This window comes from Cetorhinus maximus, chromosome 23, assembly GCF_964194155.1.
Source record: "Cetorhinus maximus chromosome 23, sCetMax3.hap1.1, whole genome shotgun sequence".
Lineage (NCBI taxonomy): Eukaryota > Metazoa > Chordata > Chondrichthyes > Lamniformes > Cetorhinidae > Cetorhinus > Cetorhinus maximus.
In genome coordinates, this window is record NC_135901.1 from 42,782,637 (window position 1) to 42,804,287 (window position 21,651).

At 45.0% G+C, this 21,651-nt stretch overlaps 2 protein-coding genes across 2 annotated transcripts in view; both read left to right on the forward strand.

Moving 5' to 3' along the window:
• The window catches only part of LOC144698012 (uncharacterized), a 621,009-nt gene that overhangs the window by 470,947 nt on the left and 128,411 nt on the right, over positions 1-21,651 (forward strand). The window lies entirely within an intron of this gene.
• Positions 1-21,651, forward strand: part of LOC144698011 (uncharacterized) — a 360,246-nt gene that overhangs the window by 261,837 nt on the left and 76,758 nt on the right. Inside the window, exons 5-6 of the mRNA XM_078569955.1 lie at positions 12,762-13,008; positions 15,354-15,359. Coding sequence (XP_078426081.1) covers positions 12,762-13,008; positions 15,354-15,359 — 253 coding nt within the window. The remainder of the gene's footprint in view (positions 1-12,761; positions 13,009-15,353; positions 15,360-21,651) is intronic.

The window sequence follows — 21,651 nt, forward strand, 5'->3', positions numbered from 1 at the left end:
TCTACAGTTTAAATGAGTAGCCCCTTATTTTTAAACAGTGACCACTAGTTCCAGGTTCTCCCATAAGAGGAATCAACCTCTGCACATCCACCCTGTCAAGGACCCCCAGGATCTTACAAGTTTCATCCAAGTCGCCTGTTACTCTCCTAAACTCCAGCCTAGCCTGTCTAATCGTTCCTCATAAAACAATCCGCCCATTCCAGGTATGAGTCTGGTAAACCTTCTCTGAACTGATTCTAACTCATTTACATCCTTCCTTAAATAAGGTGACCAAAACTGCACACAATACTCCAGATGTGGTCTCATTAGTGCTTTGTTTAACCGAAGCATAGCATCCCTACTTTTTAATTCAATTCCCCTTGCAATAAATGATAACTTTCTATAGCCTTTTAGGATTCACACACTAAGACATCCAGATCACTGAATCTCAGAGCTCTGCAATCTCTCCATTTAGATAATATGCTTCTCCTTTATTCTTCCTGCCAAAATGGACAATTTCAAATTTCCAATATTATACTCCATTAGCCAGACCTTTGCCCACTCACTTTAACTATCTAAGTCTTTTTGTAGCCTCCTTGTGTCCTCTTCACAACTTACTTTCCTACCTATCTTTGTGTCATCAGGAAATTTGGCAACCATCCCATCCATCCCTTCATGCAACTCATTTATATAAATTGTAAACAGTTGAGGTCCTAGCACTGAGTGCTTTGGCACACTACTCGTTACACCTTGCCAACCTGAAAATTCCATTTATGCCTGCTCTCTGCTTCCTGTTAGCCAGCCAATCTTCTATCCATGCTAATATGTTACCCTATATACCATGGGCTTTTGTTTTCCTCAATAACCTTTAATGTGGCACTTTATCCAATGCCTTCTGCCAACCTTACTGCCGTATATCCATCGGTTCTCATTTATCCACAGCCTATGTTACTTCCTCAAAATCATGCTGGCTCTCCCTGATTACCTTGAACTTATCAAAGGTATCTGCTACAGCCTTTTTTCATAGTAGCTTCTAACATTTTCCCTATAACAGATGTCAAGCTAACTGGCCTGCAGTTTCCCGCTTTCTGTCTCCTTCCCTTTTCTATCCCAAACTAAATGGACCTCCGCTGAATGTTAATTGTATCCTCTGTAGCAACGACTGATGCAAAGTACCTGTTCGATTCATCTGCCATTTCCGTGGTTTCCATTATCAATTCTTCAGAGTCACTTTCTCTGGTGCAAACGCTCAATTTGATAACTCGTTTCTTTATTAAAAAAAAATTCATGGAAGCTCTTACTATCTGTTTTTATATTTGTGGCTAACTTTCTGTCGTATTCTATTTTATTCCGCTCCTTATTTAAAATTTAGTCATCTTCTGCTCAATCTACTGGCATTCCATCTATCATTGCACAATCATATATTTGTTTTATTTAAGTTTGGTACTCTCGTTCACCTTTCTAGTTAACCACGGATGGTGTGTCGTCCCCTGGACATTTTTTTTTACTCGCTGGAATATATCTATCCTGTGTATCTTGATATATGCCCTAAAATGTTTACCATTACTTCTCTATTGACCTATCCATTAACTTAATTTGCCAATTCACTTTAGTCAGTTCAGCTTTCATGCCCTCATAATTGCCCTCATTTAGCCTTAAAAACACAATCTCGGACCCACTCCTCTCTCCCTCAAACAGAATGTAAAATTCAATCATACGATGGTCACTGCCACCGAGGGGCGTCTTCACCATGAGGCCATTAATTAATCCCATCACGTTGCACAATTCCAGGTTTGATATAGCCCGCTCTCTCGAAAACTAAGAAACAATCCCGGAAGCATTCTATCAGCTCCTCATCTGGGCTACCTTTGCCCATCTGACGTTTCCCGTCTATACGTAGTTTAAAATCTCCCATGATTATGGTCGTGACTTTCCGACAAGTTCCCATTATTTCTTCCTTCATGCTACCGTGTGGTTACTATTAGGAGGCCTGCACACGACTCCTACAAGCGATTTCTTTACTTTCCCATTTTTCATCTCTATCCAAACCGTTTCCACATCTTGCTTTCAAGAGCTTGGTCATCCGTCTCTATTATGCTAAATCATCATTAACTAGCGGATCCACCCCTCTACCATTTCTTCTCTTCATGTCCTTCCAAAATGCACTTTGATATTGATTCCAATCTATGTCCTCATGCAGCCATGTCTGCAATGGCTATCAAATAGTACTTCTTTATTTGTGAATGTGCTATTATTTGGAAAGAATCAAAATTAACCTCTTTCATTGGCTTGGGGTGAGGCTCATTTGGTGTCACTTCATCTCTGGATCTAAAGCCATGAACACTGAAGACAAATCTGCATCTCTTATTCCCTGGGCCCCCGGATGTATATTCAATTGTGAGCAAACAACACACCATTGTAAATACAGAGCTATTGCAAACAATGTTACATATTCTTATCAATAATACAACTTATCGTATATAGCCACGTCAACACTTGTTTTAGCACCATACCAGAGATACGATACGTTATTGGTAACACTTCCTACAGTTATGCTAAGAGGAAGGCTGCCCTCCAATACAGATCTTCTGCTCTACGGATATGGTTCATCAATTGAACCAAATCATAGATCGTTTAGTTTTAAGATGAGGTGTCATGTTAAGATAAAGCTGCTGAATTCACCCTTTTTGTTCATCCCTTTGAAACTGAGAAATAATCCCTCATTTTCACAATTCAAATAAAACAAATATAATTCATTGAACCTAGGCTTGCCTGTACCTTAAAGTAATTAAGGCAATAACACCAGTTCCTGCTCCAAGCCTAAAATCTATATAGCCTCAGTAGCAGAAACTCAAACTGAGCTGTAAAGGTAACATAAAAATTATTTCATATCAACATAAAACCCTATAATATTCGTAGTATTATCACTACTTATAGGCCATTCCGTTCGTTCTTAATGTTCTTGTCCTGTGAAGGATTAGTTCATCTCCTGCCACCCTCTGTCTGCTCCCCGTAGGCCAGATGTTTTCCTCCTTTTCATATAATTATCCAATTCCATTTTGAATGTTTCGATTGTCACGGCCTCACTCACATCCTCACGCGGTCCATTGAAGGTCCTATCCACTCGCTGCATGAACAAAAACGTTTCCTCGTGTCGCTAACGCTTATTTTCCCAATTAACTTAAAATCTGTGCCTCTTGGTTCTCCATCCTTCCATCAATTGGACCTTTTTCTACTTTCTACTCTGTCCAGACCCATCTAGATTTTGAATACATCTATAAATTCTGCCTCAACCTTTTCTTCTCTATGGAAAGCATTCCCAATTCCTCTAATCAACCAGTTTAACTGAATGTCCCCATCCCTGGAACCATTCTCGTGAATCTTTCCTACTTTCTCACTGATACGTTCACACTTTTCCGAAAGTGTGGTGCCCAGAACTGGACGCAAATGCTCATGTTGAGACTTTAACATTGTTCGAAAAACTCTTTGCTTTTGAACTCTGTGCCCCAATTTATAAAGCCTCAGATACCATACGCTTTATTAACCAGCCTGTCAGCACTAACAACAGAGACAGGGCATCGTGTTATATAAACAGAACATGGACTTGTGCAGCATTAACTGTTACTTCCTCTGGCTTAATATGAACATGGCAGGGTCAACTCAAGTAATAACTGAGGGAAAGCCTCGTGTAATGCAAACAAGCACATGTCCCAGTTAAGTACAAAGGGGAACATTTTACAAGGCATTAACAATTGGGACATGACGTTTTGTGATTAGCTGAGGCAGGGTTCCGTGCAGTCATAACTGAGAGTGTGTCACAGAACAGAAAGAGGGCCTTGGTTGAGTATGCTAACAGCAGAGATTGGGCCGAATACAGAAATAATTGAGACATAACCTCCTCTAATATAATCAATGACACCACCTAGTGATATTTAAACAGGCACGGGGTCTAGTTTGATATGAATGGAGACAGGGCCAATGCAGCAACCATTGAGAAATGCCTAACAAAAACAGAATTACCTGGAAAAACTCAGCAGGTCTGGCAGCATCGGCGGAGAAGAAATCAGTTAACGTTTCGAAACGTTAACTGATTTCTTCTCCGCCGATGCTGCCAGACCTGCTGAGTTTTTCCAGGTAATTCTGTTTTTGTTTTGGATTTCCAGCATCCGCAGTAGCTTTTAGCTTTTTGTTTTTATCATTGAGAAATGTCGGCCTCACGCAATTTGAGCAATCACGGTTTCGGTTCCATCTGCTGGACAAACCTTGCTATTGCAGCTGCTGTGGAAATGCTGATTTAATTTACTGTTTCTGATATCAATCATAGAATCGAAGAATTCTTACAGAAAAGTAAGAGGCAAGTTGTCTAGCCCGTGCTAACCATCTAAAGGAGCAATTGACCTAGATCCACTCTTTTCCCCCTAGTCCAGCATTTTTTCCTTTTCCGAAAATGATGCAATGTATTTTTGAAAGCATCAATTGAATCTGCCTCCACCACACACTCAGCCTGTCCACTCCAAATCCTAACCACTCACTGCGCGAAAACAAATTTATTTTTAAATGTCGCCGTTGCTTCTTTTCCTAATTATCTTAAATCTGTGCCCTCTTGTTCTCGAATCTTCCACCATTGGGAACTCTTTCTCCCTGCCTACTCTGTCCGGACCGTCATGATTCAGGACAACTTTAACAAATCTCCTTTCAGTCAGGGTATGGCAAGGGAAGAAAACGCTAATATATTTGTGTTGTTGTTGCAAGAAAATAACATAGGTGGAGTGCGAAAATACGATCGAGTGAGGGCAACACAACTGATGCCAGCCGGGCTATAATTGCGGTAAATATGTATTTTTGTTTCATCTTCTATGAAAGAGGGAACAGTTAATATGAACATTTGATCCGCAAATGATATCATAGGACATTCAGTGATAAATTGTTCATTTATTATATTAGCACCAGCATGGTTGATGAAGAGCTGTGGAAATTCAGCTGAATCACTCCACGGCCCAGATAAGATGCATCCGCGGATTTTTACAGAAATAAGCGAGAAATCCGCAGGTTCTCAGTCATAAAGCAATGAAAAATGAATGAATTCTGCAAAGACACCTGGCGAGCAGATAAAATAAAATACAGCGTTTATTGTTCTTTGATAAAATGTTCGCAAAAGTGAGTCAGGAAGTCACAGACCATGGGTTACCCCTCGTAAACCCTTTAGAAAGGAAAGTTTATGGGGCATGTGGAGAGAAGTAGAACCTTTCATTGTAGCCAGTAAGTGTCCATGAAGGAAAGGACTTGCTTATCTAGTTGGCTGATCACTTTGAACGTGAGCAAAACGAGCTTCATGGGTCAAGATAGACAGTGGATGTGATGCATTTGGATTCCTGCAGGCTTTCTAAACAGTTCCTCTGGAAAGGATGGGACCCTGGAAGAAATATCGCCACAATCAGAGGGAGGCCTGCAAGGGAATCGGAATTAGTTGATTGATAGATTCCAGCTTGTAAGTTTACAGGGATTGTATTCGTACTGGAAGGATATTAACGCTGGGATCCCACATTGTTCTGTTTCATTCTGCATTAGTTTAAGATGATAATAAATGAAGCCAGAAGATTAATGCTTACAAATGCAGCGGGGGGAAAGGCTAATGAACACGATAGGTGCACATCTTATCAGGGTAAGCTATGGGTGGATTTAAATACTTGAAAAATAAGCAGAAAGGCAATGGATAACATTCCTCGGAGAGGAATTCAAAATGTGTCACATGCAGATAAGGAATGAAGGAAGGAAATATCACATATGGAAAAAAAAACCTGTTTTGAAAAAAAAACAGTGGTTTCTGACTGACAAGAGTTGATGATCTTTCAACAATGAGCATAGCAAATGAGGCCCTGGCAAGGACACAGATTCCATCTTTCCACGCTTCCTGACGCCTTCCCCGGCAAAGTGCCAGCCTTGCCGCCTTCCAGCCTGCCTCTTACGGCCCTGGAAAGTTCGGACTGTTATTCCACTGGGTGGTCGATCTATGGAGCAGACTCTCGAAAGCATTGAAGCCGTTAACATTGATTCTTACAGGAACACAAGAACAGGAGCAGGAGAAGGCGGAATGGCCATCGACCTGCTGCGTCATTCTGAACCAGGGCTTCAACTCCATGTTCCCGCCCTTTGCCCATATCCCTTAAATCCCCGAGACACTGTAACTCTGCCTATCCCGACCTTACGTGGATGGAGAATCCAGAGCTCTCTGGGGTAGAGTTCCAAAGGTTCACCACCCTTTGAGTGAAGTAATTTCTCCACATCTCAGACCAAAATATTCGGCCCCTTATCCTGAGAACGGTCCCCGTGTTTTAGATTCTATGACCAGGCTGTAAAGATGTGAAAATAAATTCTCTCCCGTATATTGTTTGTGTTTGATATGTATAATTTCCCCACTAGGACAAAGAATGTGAGAAATGGAGAACACCTTCTTGGAGACATAAGTGGTAAAAAAAATCTTCAAAAAGGTGCAATGTGTCGGGTTGAACATTAACAATGTATTGCAGAGGAATTACAAAATACAGCAACGTTTAACTACTCCAATGAGATTAGAGTCTGATAACTACCAAATGTGCACATTGCAGTCTGAAATAACTCCCAACAACCAGCTCCAGCCAATACCTCCAACGGGGAATGATGAGAGAGTTCATGTACAGGGTCAGGTGGTAAAAGAGCCAACCCTCCTGCAAACTTCAATCCCGCATAGTATTGTTCCATATTCACAATTCATCAATATGTTTTCAAATGCAGCCGTGCAGTAACTGAACTTCTCTGAGGCTGGCAAACAGCACCGCCTGTAGTGGCGGTGAGCTGCCAGCAGAGGGTGGGGTTGTATCACTTTAATCACAAGACAATGAAACGGGTTTGAGGGGAGACTTTGACCCTTTTAATTCATTCATGCGGTATTCTTTGCCACTGAATAAGTCCATTTATCTAAAATTATTCAGCTGGAATACTTGTATCATGTATCATAAATGCATTGTCAGCACCCTGGAGGTCACCATTGACCAGAAACTAAACTGGGCTAGCCATATAAATACTGTGGCCACAAGAACAGGTCAGGGAGGCTGGGAATTGTGCGACGAGTAACTCACCTCCTGACTCCCCAGAGCCTGTCCACCATCTAAAGGCACAAGTCAGAATGGTGATGGAACACCCTCCTCTTGCCTGGATGAATACAGCTCCTAAACACAAAAACAAGAAGCTTGACACCAAAGCATCCCACTTAATTGGCACCCCATCCACAAACATTCACTCCCTCCACCACCGACGCACAGTAGCAGCAGTGTGTGCCATCTACAAGATGCACTGCAGGAATTCACCAAGGCTCCTTTGACAGCACCTTCCAAACCCATGACCACTACCATCTAGAAGGACCAGGGCAGTAGACACATGGGAACACCACCACCTGGAAGTTCCCCTCCAAGTAAGTCACCATCCTGACTTGGAAAGATATCGCCGCTCCTTCACTGTCGCTGGGTCAAAATCCTGAACTCCCTCCCTTACAGCACTGTGGGTGTACCTACACCACATGGACTGCAGCGGCTCAAGAAGGCAGCTCACCACCAACTTCTAAAGGGCAACTAGGGAAGGGCAATAAATGCTGGCCCAGCCAGTGATGCCCACATCATGTGAAATGAATTAAACATGCCAAAGGACCAATAAATCGACAACTGTCCCTGGTTTATGTCTGTTGTCAATATCACTTCAGTTGCATCCCTGTTAGCAGCTTAATGCTGTTCCATGTACGAGTCACTGATATGGGACTGCAGTGTGATTAACCAGCAAACTGAGACCCTGGTCACCCCCTACTCACGACATGAATATGAGGATCGCAGCTCCAGTTGACTGAATATCGCTGGGGGTGGGGGCCTCAGTGGTGTCCATGACAGACTGAGGGGGATGGGAGGTTAGCCTGACAGATCTCAACCCCCTTGAGAATGAATTCTTTCCACCCGTGTTCCCCTCTTTCAGTGAGATGGGCCAATTCCTGGCCAAGAGGGCGATCTGGAGACCAGTGAGCCTCGATTTATCCTGAACGAATGTGTCTGCCATCTATTACCTTTGAATTCGTCACCACTCACTTGTGCTTGAACTTGTCCTTGGGCGACTGCTGGTGAAATGCAGAATGGAACGTCTTCTGCCCCATCGGCATCCGCCCGCCAACATAAACTGTCCTCAGTGAAATATTGTTAACAGCCGAGTGTTTGCCAAGTACCATACACTCTCTCCTTAATGCATTCACGGCTCATATTTGTCACCAGGTCAGTTCATATTTTTTAAAGTTTCTTAAATCGCCGCCTTCCATTTGTCCCTTTGTTCTATATTCGGTCAAGTTGACCAGTTGAAATGACTTGAATGGCGAAGGTCTGTTCTGAATGACCATGTCCACCGTTTCTGATATTGCTCGTGCGCTGTCTCCCTCTCACTGCCTGAACCTCTTCCCACATTTCCCATTACTGTTGGGCTCATCCTGGGGCACTGTATCCATTTGCGATGCATGAGATTTTAGAATTTTTGAAATGCTTTAATCTTTTCTAAATATTAATGATTTTCATTGAAATGTACCCACCATGTGTCTTGTCTTTAGATCCTGAAATGTTTTACTCAGCGCAATGTGAGTGTGAAATAGTCTGTCAGGCCCTTAAATGATCACTTTAGCATTAGGTATTCTACCGAGGATGATGTCCGGATTGAAGCTCCACCCTAGGCCCAATAGGGCTGTGCAGTACTGAGCACTGAACTCTAGCAGGTGTCCCATTTTATTTTGTTTTTCTCTTTATGGTATGTGGGCATCACTGGCAAGGCCAGCATTTTCTGTCCACTCCTAATTGCCACTGAACAGAGTGGCCTGCTGGGGGCAAATTTCATGGGGCATTTAAGAGTCAGCCACATTTGTGGTGGGTCTGGCATCACATGTAGGCTAGACCGGGTAAGGACAACATGTTTCCTTCCCTAAAGGACACTAGTGAACCAGATGGGTTTTTACAACAATCGATGAGTTTCATCGGCGCCATTACTGAGACGAGCTTCATTTTCTAGACCTGGTGAACTTAAATTCCACGAACTGCTGTAGTGGGATTTGAACCAATGGGCATTCGGTTAGCTCTTTAGATTACTAGTCCCGTGAGGTTACCACTAATCCTCCATCTCCCCCAGGTGGAATTCAGAGGCGGTTGAATTCAGAACCATGAGACAGGGTAAATTTTTATTTGTTTGCAGGATGTGGGCTTCACTGGCTGGGCCAACATTTATAACCCATCCCTAATTGCCCTTGAAGGTGGTGATGACCTACTGCCTTGAACCAAGGTCAGGATTTGCTGTCCACCCCTAATTGTGAGCGTCATGTCAGGGGACAGTTAAGTGTCAACCACACTTGCTGTGGGTCTGGAGTCATATGTAGGCCAGGTGAGGATGGCAGGTTTTTTTCACTAAAGGACAAATGAAACCAATCCATGTGGTGTAGATACACCCACAATGCTGTTGGGTAGTTCCGGGGTTTTGACCCAGCGACAGTGAAGGAACGGCTATATATTTCTAACTCAGGATGATGAGTGACTTGGAGGGGAACTTCCAGGAGGTGGTGTTCCCTTGTGTCTGCTGCCCTTGTCCTACTAGATGGTAGTGGCCGTGGGTTTGAAAGGTGCTGCCGAAGGATCCTTGGTGAGTTCCTGCAGTGCATCTTGTAAATGGTCCACACTGCTGCTACTGTGCGTCGGTGGTGTAGGGAGTGAGTGTTTGTGGATGTGGTGTCGATCAACCGGCTGCTTTGTCCTCGGTCGTGTCAAGATTATTGAGTGCAGTGGGAGCTGCACTCACGCAGGTAAGTGGGGAGTATTCCATCACACTCCTGACTTGTGCCTTGTAGATTGTGGGCAGACTTTAGGCAGTCAGGAGGTGGGTTACTCGCCACAGGATTCACAGCCTCTGACCTGCTCTTGTAGAAATGGTATTTATGTCGATAGTCCAGTTCAGTTTATGGTCAAGGGTAACCGCCAGGATGTTGATAGTCGGGCATTCAGTGACAGTAATCCCATTGAATGTCAAGGGATGGTTAGGTCCTCTCTTGTTGGACAGGGTCATTGCCTGACACTTGTGTGGTGTGATTGTGACTATCCACTTGTCAGCCCAAGCCTGGATATTATCCAGGTCTTGCTGCATTTGGACATGGACTGCTTCAGTGTCTGAGGAGTCACGAATGGTGCTGAACATTGTGCAATCATCATCGAACATTCCCACTTCTGACCTTATGATGGAAGGAAGGTCATTGATGAAGTAGCTGAAGATGGTTAGGCCAAGGACTCTGCCCTGAGGAACTCCTGCAGTGAAGTCCTGGAGCTGAGTTGACTGACCACCAACAACTAAAGCCATCTCCCTTTGTGCTAGGTATGACTCCATCCAGCGGAGAGTTTTCCCCCTGATTCCCATTGACTCCAGTTTTGCTAGGGCTCCTTGATATCAAGGGCAGTCACACGCACTTCATCTCGAGAGTTCAGCTCTTCTGTCCATGTTTGAACTAAGATTGTAATGAGGTCAGGAGCTGAGTGTCCCTGGCAGAACCCAAACTGGGCGACAGTGAGCAGATTATTACTAAAGTGCTGCTTGATAGCACTGATGACCCCTCACTGATGATCGAGAGCAGGCTGATGGGGTGGCAATTGGCTGGTTTCGATTTGTCCTGCTTTTTGCGCACTGGGCAAAATTTCCACACAGCCGGGTAGATGCCAGTGTACTAGATCTACTGAAAGAGCTTGGCTAGGGGTGCGGCAAGCTCTGGAGCACAAGACTTCATTACTATAGCTGGAATATTGTCAGGGCCCATACCTTTTACAGTACCCATTGCCTCTTGGGTGAGGAATGGCAGCGGAGTGGTGAGGTGGGGACATGAACGCTTTGACACAGCAAGTGGTAATGACCTGGAACTCGCTGATCACCAGGATGATCCAAGTGGAAATGATTGATTTCTGAATGAAACTGGGCCCTTGAGGCAAGGCAGCTCTCTGGGCTATAGTAGCTGCATGGGAATGAATGGGGCTGCTCCGTGGGAGCTAGCATTGACAGTGGGCTGAATGGCCTGCAGCTGGGATATAAAGGACAGACTCCAGGTGGGAAGAGGAGGGTCTGTCGAAGGTTTAAAAATGAACTGATTCTCCACTGTACTAACTTGGCCTAACACTCGTGCCTCTCTCTGAAGCCAGGAGCGATCATGTTCCCTGGTGAGGGACCGTCGTGTTCGATGTTGGGGATCGGCGAGACCCTAATGTAAGAGTTGGAGTGACCCTGACTTAGAGTCAAAGTCAACAGGGCTGAGCGACATTGAATGTCGGATATCGCTGATTTATTGTACCTAACATTTCGCATGTTGAGGGTAGATAGTGTCCTCATGGTAATGTTGGAATTGATTAATACAGCCAGGAATTATAAAGCTAGTTTCCATAATGCTGACCAGGACAATTGTAACTAACCACAACTTTAAAAAAAAACAATCAGGTTCACTAATGTCCCTTTAGGGATGGAAATCTGCCGCCCTTACCCAGTCTGGCCTACACGTGACTCCAGACCCACAGCAATGTGGTTTACTCTTAAATGCCCCCTGAAATGGCCGAGAAAGACATTCAGTTCCAGGGTAGTTAAGGGTAGGCAGCAAATGCTGGCTCTGCCAGCGACGCCCAGGTCCCGAGAAAGAATGAAGAAAAGGGAAGTGCTCCCTGGCAATTGACCTTAAACAGCCTCGCTCCAATTTAAATTCAATTAAAAAGCCTGAGGCTCGCCTCAGTCATGGTGACCATGAAGCTATCGCACATTGTTGTAAAAACCCATCTGGTTCACTAATGTCCCTTTAGGGAGGGAAATCTGCCGTCCTTAACCGGTCTGCCCAACATGTGACTCCAGACCCACCGCTAATGTGGTTGACTCTTTTAACTGCCCCCTGAAATGGCCCAGCAAGACACTCAGTCCTCAAGGGCGATTAGGGAGGGGCGTTATATGCCGGCCCAGTCGGCTCCTCTCCAATCCCGTGATCGAGTAACGCTAACAGTAATAACGATAATGAAAAATCTATAATCGCTGACTTTGCAGAATTGACCAGAAACAGTTCGGTGTGAGTGAGGCCGCTCCGGTTGGAAATCTCCCCAGCTTCTCACAATCCACATGGACAGCAGCGGTTCAAGGATACGGTCCACCATCACCTTCATTAGGGATGGCCAATACATGGGTGGCCTCGCCAGCGATGCCAAACCCCTGTGAAAGAGGAACATAGACTGAGAAGCAAAGAAAACTGAGACACGTTTTACCTGGGACTGCGACAGCGGCGAGGGCGGTGTAGTATATGGTATAGAGCGGTCCGATGGATAGTGCATCTTCTGTGAGGAGCAGCGGCGAGAAGCACCCAAACTCTGTTCGACTATTGAAGTGGGCATGATTATAACTGATATTTAACCCCCCCAAAGGCACAATTAGGGAGCCTAGAATGTGCTTGTCTAACTTTGAACAAACAAGTGAGGTTGCGTCACCCATTCATATTAATTACGACCATTAAACAAACAGATAAAAGTGCAGCCCCTTTGACTGTAGTTTCCGATGCAGGAGAATGATCTCGGCTGATTCCCACAGAATGCTAGAAGGAAATGTCGAACACTTATCCTGTGGCCTGTCCGATCACATTGGAAGCCGCCCATGATTGCTAGAACATTTTCAGGGCAGAAATTCATAGATGCAGTCACACTGGGGAGAGACCGTTCACCTGCTCCAAGTGTGGGAAGGGATTCACTCAGTTACACCACCTCCTGACACATCAGCGAATTCACACTGGGGAGAGGCCATTCAACTGCTCTGAGTGTGGGAAGGGATTCATCAGTGTATCTAACCAGCTGAGACACCAACACACTCACACTGGGGAAAGACCCTTCACCTGCTCAGAGTGTGGGAAGAGATTCACTCAGTTATCCAGCCTGCAGAGACACCAGCGAATTCACCCTGGGGAGAGGCCATTCACCTGCTCCGAGTGTGGTAAGGGATGCATTGATCCATCCATCCTGCTGAAACACCAGCGAGTTCACAATGGAGAGAAAACTTTTAAATGCCAAGACTGCGGGAAGTGTTTTAAAAGTTCCGGGAACCTGATGTCCCATCAACGTGTTCACACTGACGAGAGACCATTCAGGTGCTCTCACTGTGAGACTGGGTTCAGATGGTCATCTGACCTTACGGTACACCAGAGAATTCACACTGGGGAGAGACTGTTCACCTGTACGGAGTGTGGGAAGGGATTCACTCGATCATCCAACCTGCTGAGGCACCGACACGTTCACAAGTAACGACAGTGATTGGGATTTGCTGATAATTACATCCAGGACTAAACTATGTTCATTGGGGTCAGTTTCTGTTGATCTTCATAAACCCCAGCCCAGTTATAGGGGGCCATTTGTATTTTTGAAGTGCTGTGTGTTAAATACAATGTATTGAGTCTTTTTAGTACCTTTAACACAAGTTAGTTCCTTTTGAAGGACTCTGCCTCTCCCCTGTCACCTCCATCCTCACCTCCAACAACAAGTGTGAGGAGCTCATGGAGCTTCTTTGTCACTAAGATTGAGACAATCCGATCAGCTGCCTCTGCTGCTTCCCTCCCTCCCACTCGCCCACTGGGCCAAAGACCTGTCCGCTCGGGACAGGGGTGAATTGCATAGAATTTGGATCAAGAAGTGAATAAAATGGGTGCATTTCAGGGGGAAATGGATAGCTCTATGAGAAAGAAGGGAATAGATGATTACATTGGTAGATTTAGCTGAGAAAAAATGGGAGGAGGCTCGAGTGGAGCGTAAACAGCAGCATGGACTGATTGGGCTGAATGGCCTGGTTCTCTGCTGTATATCCCGTGAACTCCTGTGCAATCTAGTCTAAATCCATGGTATTATCTATCTGGAAGCAGCATTGCATTAAACTGAAAACTAAAATCAAACTTTACCAGGCCATTGTCCTGACCACCCTGCTGTATGGAGCAGAATCCTGGGTCTGCTCTTGGAGACACATCAAAGCTCTGGAACACTTCCAGCAAAGACACCCGAGGTCCATCCTGAGAATTAGATGGCAGGACAAAAATCACAAACAACGAGGTTCTCCATCATGCTGGGTTCAACAGCTTGGAGACCACCCTCCAGAAAATTCAGCTCCGATGGCCAGGCCATGTTCCCACATGGACAATTACAGAATTCCCAAGCTGATCTTCCATGGGGAACTGTATCAGGGCAAACAACATCAAGGTGCTCAATACAATCGATACAAGGACACCCTAAAAAAGGAGCCTCACAAACTCTTGCATTGCAGATCGTCTCTCCTTGGAAAACACTGCAGTCGTATAGCCGAGTTCTGGTCTCTACATTATAGGAAGGATGTGATAGCACTGGAGAGGGTGCAGAGGAGATTTACCAGGATACTGCCCGGGCTGGAGGGTCTGAGCTATGAGGAAAGATTGGATATGCTGGGGTTGTTTTCCCTAGAGCAGCGAAGGGATCCTGATAGAGGTGTATAAGATTATGAGGGGCATAGTTGGGTGGATAGGAAGGCACTTTTTACATTAGTAGAGGGGTCAATAACCCGGGGGGCATAGATTTAAGGTAAGAGGTAGAAGGCTAAGAGGGGAGTTCAGGAGAATTGGTTTTTCACCCAGAGGGTAGTGGGAGTCTAGAACTCACTGCCTGAAAGGGTGTAAATGATTTGGGTGGTTGAGTCAGAAACTCTTGTAACATTTTAGAAGTATTTAAATATTCACTGGCATTGCCTTAGCCTCCAGGGCTATGGGCCAAGTGCTGGATAATGGGATTAGTGTAGTCAGAACTTTGTGAGCAGTGTGGACACAATGGGCCGAATGGCCTTCTCCTGTGCTCTATGAGTGTATATGTGGAGGCAAGCACTGAAATTTGCTTCAGCGTGTTTCGAGGACCATCTACACCAAACTCAACATCCGTCGTGCCCAGAGGAAGGTCAGAGGTGGCGCAGCTGCAGAAGTTAACCCAAGCACCACCAACAACAATATGAACGGTCAGTTCGGTGGATGTCCATGTCGAGCCCACACCGAACTCTTCAGTCAGGAGAGGACCCACAGCAAATGATTAAATCATTTACAGTTTGGGCACTCGAACAATGAGGAGTCTACCCCAACATTATACCTGTTCTCTGGATCGGGGAACTATACCCTGTCTGTATTACTGTGGTGCTGTTAATAAAGTCAGCGTGAGACAATCTGTTGTTGTGAGCTTGAGTATCTGGTGCCTGAATCCACAAGGTTCACCACTTAGAGTCAACAAGATGAACAAGGAAACACATCACGGCCCAAAACACCAGCTCGATATTCACAGGAGAAAGTCTGTTATCTGACACCTCGAATGGACAGAACAGAGAAAGATCCCAACTGTAAGAAACCCTTGAATCATTTGTAAATATATTTCAAATGCTGACAGATTCCAGCTGTCAGTTTCCATCACATTGAAGTTAATGGAAGGTGAGAGCGCGGTTATTCTAGAACTATAAAAAAACACTAGTTAGAGCACAGCTAGAGTACTGAGTCCAGTTGTAGTCAGCACATTACAGGAAGGATGTGTTCACACTGGAGCGGGCGCAGAAGAGATTTACCTGGATGTTGGCAGGACTGGAGAATTTTAACTCTGAGGAAAGACTGGACAGGCTGGGTTGTTTTCTTTGGGACAGGGGAGGAAAAGGGGAGATTTAATTGAGGTGTAAAAATTATAAGGGTCCCAGATTGGAAGGACCTATTTCATTTACAGAGGTCAGAACCAAGAGGATAGAGATTTAAAGTAATTAGTGGAACGATTAGAGGGGAGTTCAATAATGCTTTTACCCAGAGGGTGGTGGGTCTTGGAATTCACTGACTGAAAGGGTGGTGGAGGCAGAAATACACAGATTTAAAAAGTACTGGGATATACACTGGATGTTCTGTAACCTACAGGATAACGGACCAAGAGCTGGGAAGCAGGATTAGACTGGATTGCTCATTTTCAGCCAGTACAGACATGATGGTCTTAATGGCCTCCTCTGTGCTATAATTTCAATGATTCTGTGGTGACAAGTGGTCCTCGTGTTTTTATTTGAGACAGGCCTCAGCCCAGTCATTTGCCCCGAGTGTCGATGTGACGGTTCAAGCGAAGAGATGCCGGGTACCGGGAGCAGCAGGAACAATAAATAAAACCGAGGTGTCAGTAAATACTGATATAGTTTATTTGTATCTAGTTCCATTTTTATAAATCCTGCTGAATGTGGCCCTCACCCAGTGTCAGGATATTGGATCAGAGCCACCATGGAAAATGAATTTGACATCGGTGAGATAGACAATGTCAACCGGATCCTCAGTATCTCTGTAACCTCCTCCAGCCCCACAACCCTTCCTGTAAATACAATGTGTTATTCTTGGATTACACCCTGAGATAGACAATGTAATTATATTTTAACCGTTATTCTTCATGTAAAGTATCTTCTTCAGGCTGTTCTCAAGGTTGTGCAAGATGGAACCAAACAGTGAATAATTTGTACTTCTTGCAGTTTAGTTACTTTATTCACTGCTCACGATGTGATCTGCTCTACATTGGGAAGACCAAACACAGATTGGGTGATCACTTTGTGGAACAACCTCCGTTCAGTCTGTCAGCTTGACCCTGAGCTTCCGGTCACTTGTCATTTTAATTCTCTGCCCCACTCCCACTCTGACCTCTCTGTCCTTGGCCTCCTGCAATGTTTCAATGAAGCTCAATGGGGACTCGAGGGACAGCAGCTCATCTTACAATTCGGCACTTTACAACCTTCCGGACTCAACATCGAGTTCAGCAATTTCTGCACCAACAGAGAGTTGTCAGGATCTGGAACATTCTACCTGAAAAGGTGTTGGAACCTGACTCTATCAGGAATTTTAAAAGGGAGTTGACAGGGATTTGGGATTGAGGAACTTACAGGGTTACAAACAGAAAGTGGCTGTGTGGGACTAAACACGACTGCTCTTTCAAAGAGGCAGCACAAGCACAAAGGGTTGAATGGCCTCCTTCTGTGCTCTCAGTTTCAATGATTCTAGGAGATGGCCATTTAGCCCCTCAAGTCTGTCCCACTATGCAATCAGATCACGGCTGATCTGTGACACTTTGTCTCCTGTCCCTTGATTTATACCTTGTGTTAGGAAGGATCTATCAATGCCAGATTGAAACTGAACATTGATCAAGCATGAACTGCTAATTCAGGAAGAGAATTCCAAACTTCTCCCAACTTTACCTGGAGAAAATTTTCCTAATCTCAACCCTGAAAGTTCTGGCTCTAAGTTTTAGACTATGTTCCTCAGTCCTGGATTCCCCAACCAATGGAAATTGTTCCCCTCTATCTACCACACCATTTCCAATTAATATCATGAAAACTTCGAGAAAGTCCTCCTCAATCTTCTAAATTCCAGGGAATACAAACCTCACAGTGAGATGATGAATATTGGCAGAATGAACAGGGTACTCAATGGTACAGTCCTAAAGGGTGTGTAGGGACTGGGGGTCGATGTGCATACATATTTGAAGGCGAAAGGACATATTGAGAGAGCAGTTCGCAAAATATATGAGATCGTGGGCTTCATAAGCAGATTTCATGTGTATAAACGCAGGGAAAATAAGCTGACCCGTTATAAAGCTCCAGTTAGGTCACAACAGGAGTATTGCATCCAGTTCTGGTCTCCGCACTTTAGGAAAGGGGTGAGGGTCCTTGAGAGGATGCGGAGATTTACCAGACTGGTTCCAGGAAAAAGGGAATTCGGTTACAAAGTGAGATTGGAGAAGCTGAAGTTGTTCTTCTTGGAGTTACAGAGTTGAGGGGAGATTGGATAGAGGTGAACAAGATTGTGACAGGTTAAGATAAGGTGGACAAAGAAAATGTTGTTTCCATTTGGTGCTGGTACAAGGATTAGGGGGACACAGATTGAAGGTTATGGGCAATAGATACAGGGCAAATGCAGGAACATTTTACACAACAAGTGGTAATAACCCAGAACTCACTGCCTACGAGTAGGCTGGAAGCAGACATGATCAATGCTTTAAAATGAAATTGGACCAGCATTTAAGAGAAATAAACATGCAGGGGGTTGAAGACACAGCGGGGCAATGAGACAGACTGGATTGCTCTACAGAGAGTTGGCATTGACTCAGTGGGCTGAATAGCCTCTTTCTGTGCTGTAATTACTCTGATGCATTTGTTTGACCACTCCTCATCATTTAACCCTTGGAGTCCAGTTGTTATTCAGGTACATCTGCACTGCTCTCCCACTAAGGCCAATATAGTCTATCCTTCCCATGGTGTGATGCCCAGAACAGAACACAGTATTCCTGAACAAAAACAGAAATACCTGGAAAAACTCAGCAGGTCTGGCAGCATCGGCGGAGAAGAGCAAAGTTGACGTTTCGAGTCCTCATGACCCTTCAACAGTATTCCTGTCCTGATGAAAGGTCATGTTGACTCGAAACATTAACTCTGTTTCGCTCCACAGATGCTGCCAGGCCTGCTGAGTACTTCCAGCATTTTTAATTTTTATTACAGTGGTTCAGGTGCAGTCTAACCAGGATTTTGAAAATGTCGGTGCTTTTCCCACAAACAGAACAGACAAACCTTATTCCTTCCACAGTCAAAGTCCGATGATATTCAGGACCTGAGGAATCGAGTGACTCTGTTAGATCTTGATGTGAAGTTTGGATTGAGTTTCCCCGTCTCCAAATCCGTCCCATTGAAAACCCTGTAGAAAGGAGATTATAAAAACCCATCCCTGTCAGTCCAGGATAGAAATTAAGAGACAAACATTTCTCTGGGTTGGAGTTTGCTGTGTGTAAATCCTCCCCTTCTAACCCCCTGTAAAAGGAGTTTCCAAACACTCGGTGTAAACTGGGCTCCGGGAGTTTGTAATCCAGGTTTGGAGTCCTACACCGGGTGTTTGTGAATCCTCCCAGTCCACCCTCCGGCTCCATTCCTCTCCTGCACTCGGCCCTTTCTCACCCGCTGGACTTTCAACCCGACCGCCTTCATCCCGATCGCCACCCGCGTTGCGCATGCTCCAATTCAAACCCGGCCACGCCCCTCATTCACTCCGATTGGCCGGAGGAACAGCCGCTCCCGCTGGTCTTGCAGTCCCGCCCCCTGTCCCTATTGGTCCGGAGCTGCCGTCAATCATTGTGAGCTGAAGCAGGTGTAGCGCGTGAAATCAGGCGTGAAGAGAGCTGGAGCAAGCGGATTTAAAATGCGGGATTTACAAAGAAGGAGTGCGGACTGAGAGCTGGAAAAAAAAACCCCGTGAGCATAGATAGGGCTGGCGGGTGAGTTGGGAGGCTTAATGAATTCACGGTCTCTGTCCTAAACCCTCAATAAGGAACAATCCTTCCAAACACAGATGAGGCCATTTCTCCGGAAGTCGGCCCGAGTTAACGGCCGCCAACTTTATATGGGACAAGGAGCAGCAGAGCGCATATGCGGGCACCATCTTTATAGGGGGCAAGGAGCAGCAGAGTGCTTGTTCGGTCACCATCTTTATAGGGGGCAAGGAGCAGCAGAGCGCATGTGCGGGTACCATCTTTATAGGGGGCAAGAAGCAGCAGAGCGCATGTGTGGTTACCGTCTTTATAGGGGACAAGAAGCAGCAGAGCGCATGTGCGGTCACCATCTTTGTAAGTGGCAATGTTCAACAGGGAGCATGCGTGGGCGCCATCTTTACAGAGGTTGCAGACCCGGATGAATGACCCGCAGGAGGGACAATAAATCAGAGATTTGGTGTGAAATCAATGGGTTGTTGTAAAACAGGAGATCAGGGTAACAGTCAGAAAGAACAATAACTTCTATTAACATCATAAATCATCCCAGTGAGCTTCACAGGGAAATTATAAAATAAAGTATAACATTCAGACACAGAAGGAGGTGACCAAAATACTTAAATAGTCACTTGTTTGTACGGAATTTGATTATTAACGAAAAAAGAGACAAGCTGTCAAAGCTTTTCCTGTTGCACTCACCAGGACAGACACAAGAATCCCAAATTTCAAAGGGAACCACAATTTATACTGCACGAGAAAAGGGTGCTGATTGGTTGGCCCGTCGGCTCTGATTGGTTGTTGCCATGGACAATACAGCCAGGAGCTGTAATCCCCTCTGCTTTTGTTTAATTCCACAAAAGACCCCGTGCCTGGACTTGTTCCTTCTGTCTGCAGAGGACAGGTCCCTGTGGATGAACATACGTAGCTTCTAGCAAGTGTAAGTGAGACACATGACTAGCCTGACTGATAATTTTTGAAATTTGGTATTCTTCCCTCTATCCTGATGAGTACAAGATAAAATGTTTTGACAGAATGTCTTTTTTTATTAATACTCAATTGTCTTAAAGGGGGAAAGTGTGGTAGACAGAGAGAGAGAATCTCAGTGCTTGGGGTCGAGGGAACTGAAGGCACAGACACTAATGGTGGAGCAATTAAAACAGGGAATGCTAGAATTAGAGCAGTGCAGATATCATAGAGGGTTGTGGGTCTGCAGGAGCCACACAGAGAAGAGAGAACGCCATTGGGGGATTTGAAAACAAGGATGAGATTTTTAAAATCGAGTTGCTCCTTAAACAGGAGCCAAGGAAGGTCAGGGAACGGACCTAGCTGTGAGTGAAGACACAGACAGCAAAAATATGGATGTCTTCAAGGTTACAGAGGGTAGAATGTGGGAGACCAGCCAGGAGTGTGTTGGAATGGTCCAGTCTGGAGGTAAACATGGCCGTGATAAGGGTTTCAGCAGCAGATGAGACACTCCTGAGACAGGGGTGAGGTCCGGTGATATTACGGAGGTGGAAACAGGCGATCTTAGTGATGGCACAGACATGAGGTCAGCAGCTCATTTCGAGATGAAATGTAACACCGAGGTTGTGAACAGACTGGTTTAATCTCAGACTGTTCCCAGGGAGAGGGATGGAGTTGGTATCTAGGGAATGGAGATTGGAGCAGGGACTGAAAACAGTGCCTTCAGTCTTCTCAGTGTTTAATTGGAGTTAATTAGTCATCAGGAAGAGAAGCAGGAACCAGAATGGGCCATGAGACTGATCCCAGGTTTAACTCAGTTAGAGAGGGAGAGAAGGAAGGAAGGAAACTCTGGGACATTGGGAGAAACCACCTTCATAATCGCTCATTAAATCTCCACACAGTAAGTTTTGGACAAAAGGTTAACATCTGCTATTCTGTATGGTCGGTCAGGGGGTTTCAGATTAATGTTTTGTCACGAGTAATTACTGAAGTGAATGATCAGACATATTGTCAACTCCAGCTGGAGAAATTTGTTAAAAAGATACAGAAAGAATTGTCCAAAACTCTGGATTTCAGCACAGGGAGGAGGGAGAGTGTGTGGGACGGGGATTTGCAGCTTTGGGGGAACAAGAGAGGAAAAAATGTTCCATAGAAACTAGAATTATCTGCTCTGAATTTATATCCTGTTCTTACAGTGATGGCTATTGTAAACTCCTTTTACAGATAATTAGAAGGGGAGGATTTTCAGGCAGGAAACTCAAACCAAACATCACATCAAGATCTGACACAGTCACTCGATTCATCAGGACTTGAATATCATCATCTTTCAATGTGGACGGAGAAACGTTTGTCTGTTCTGTCT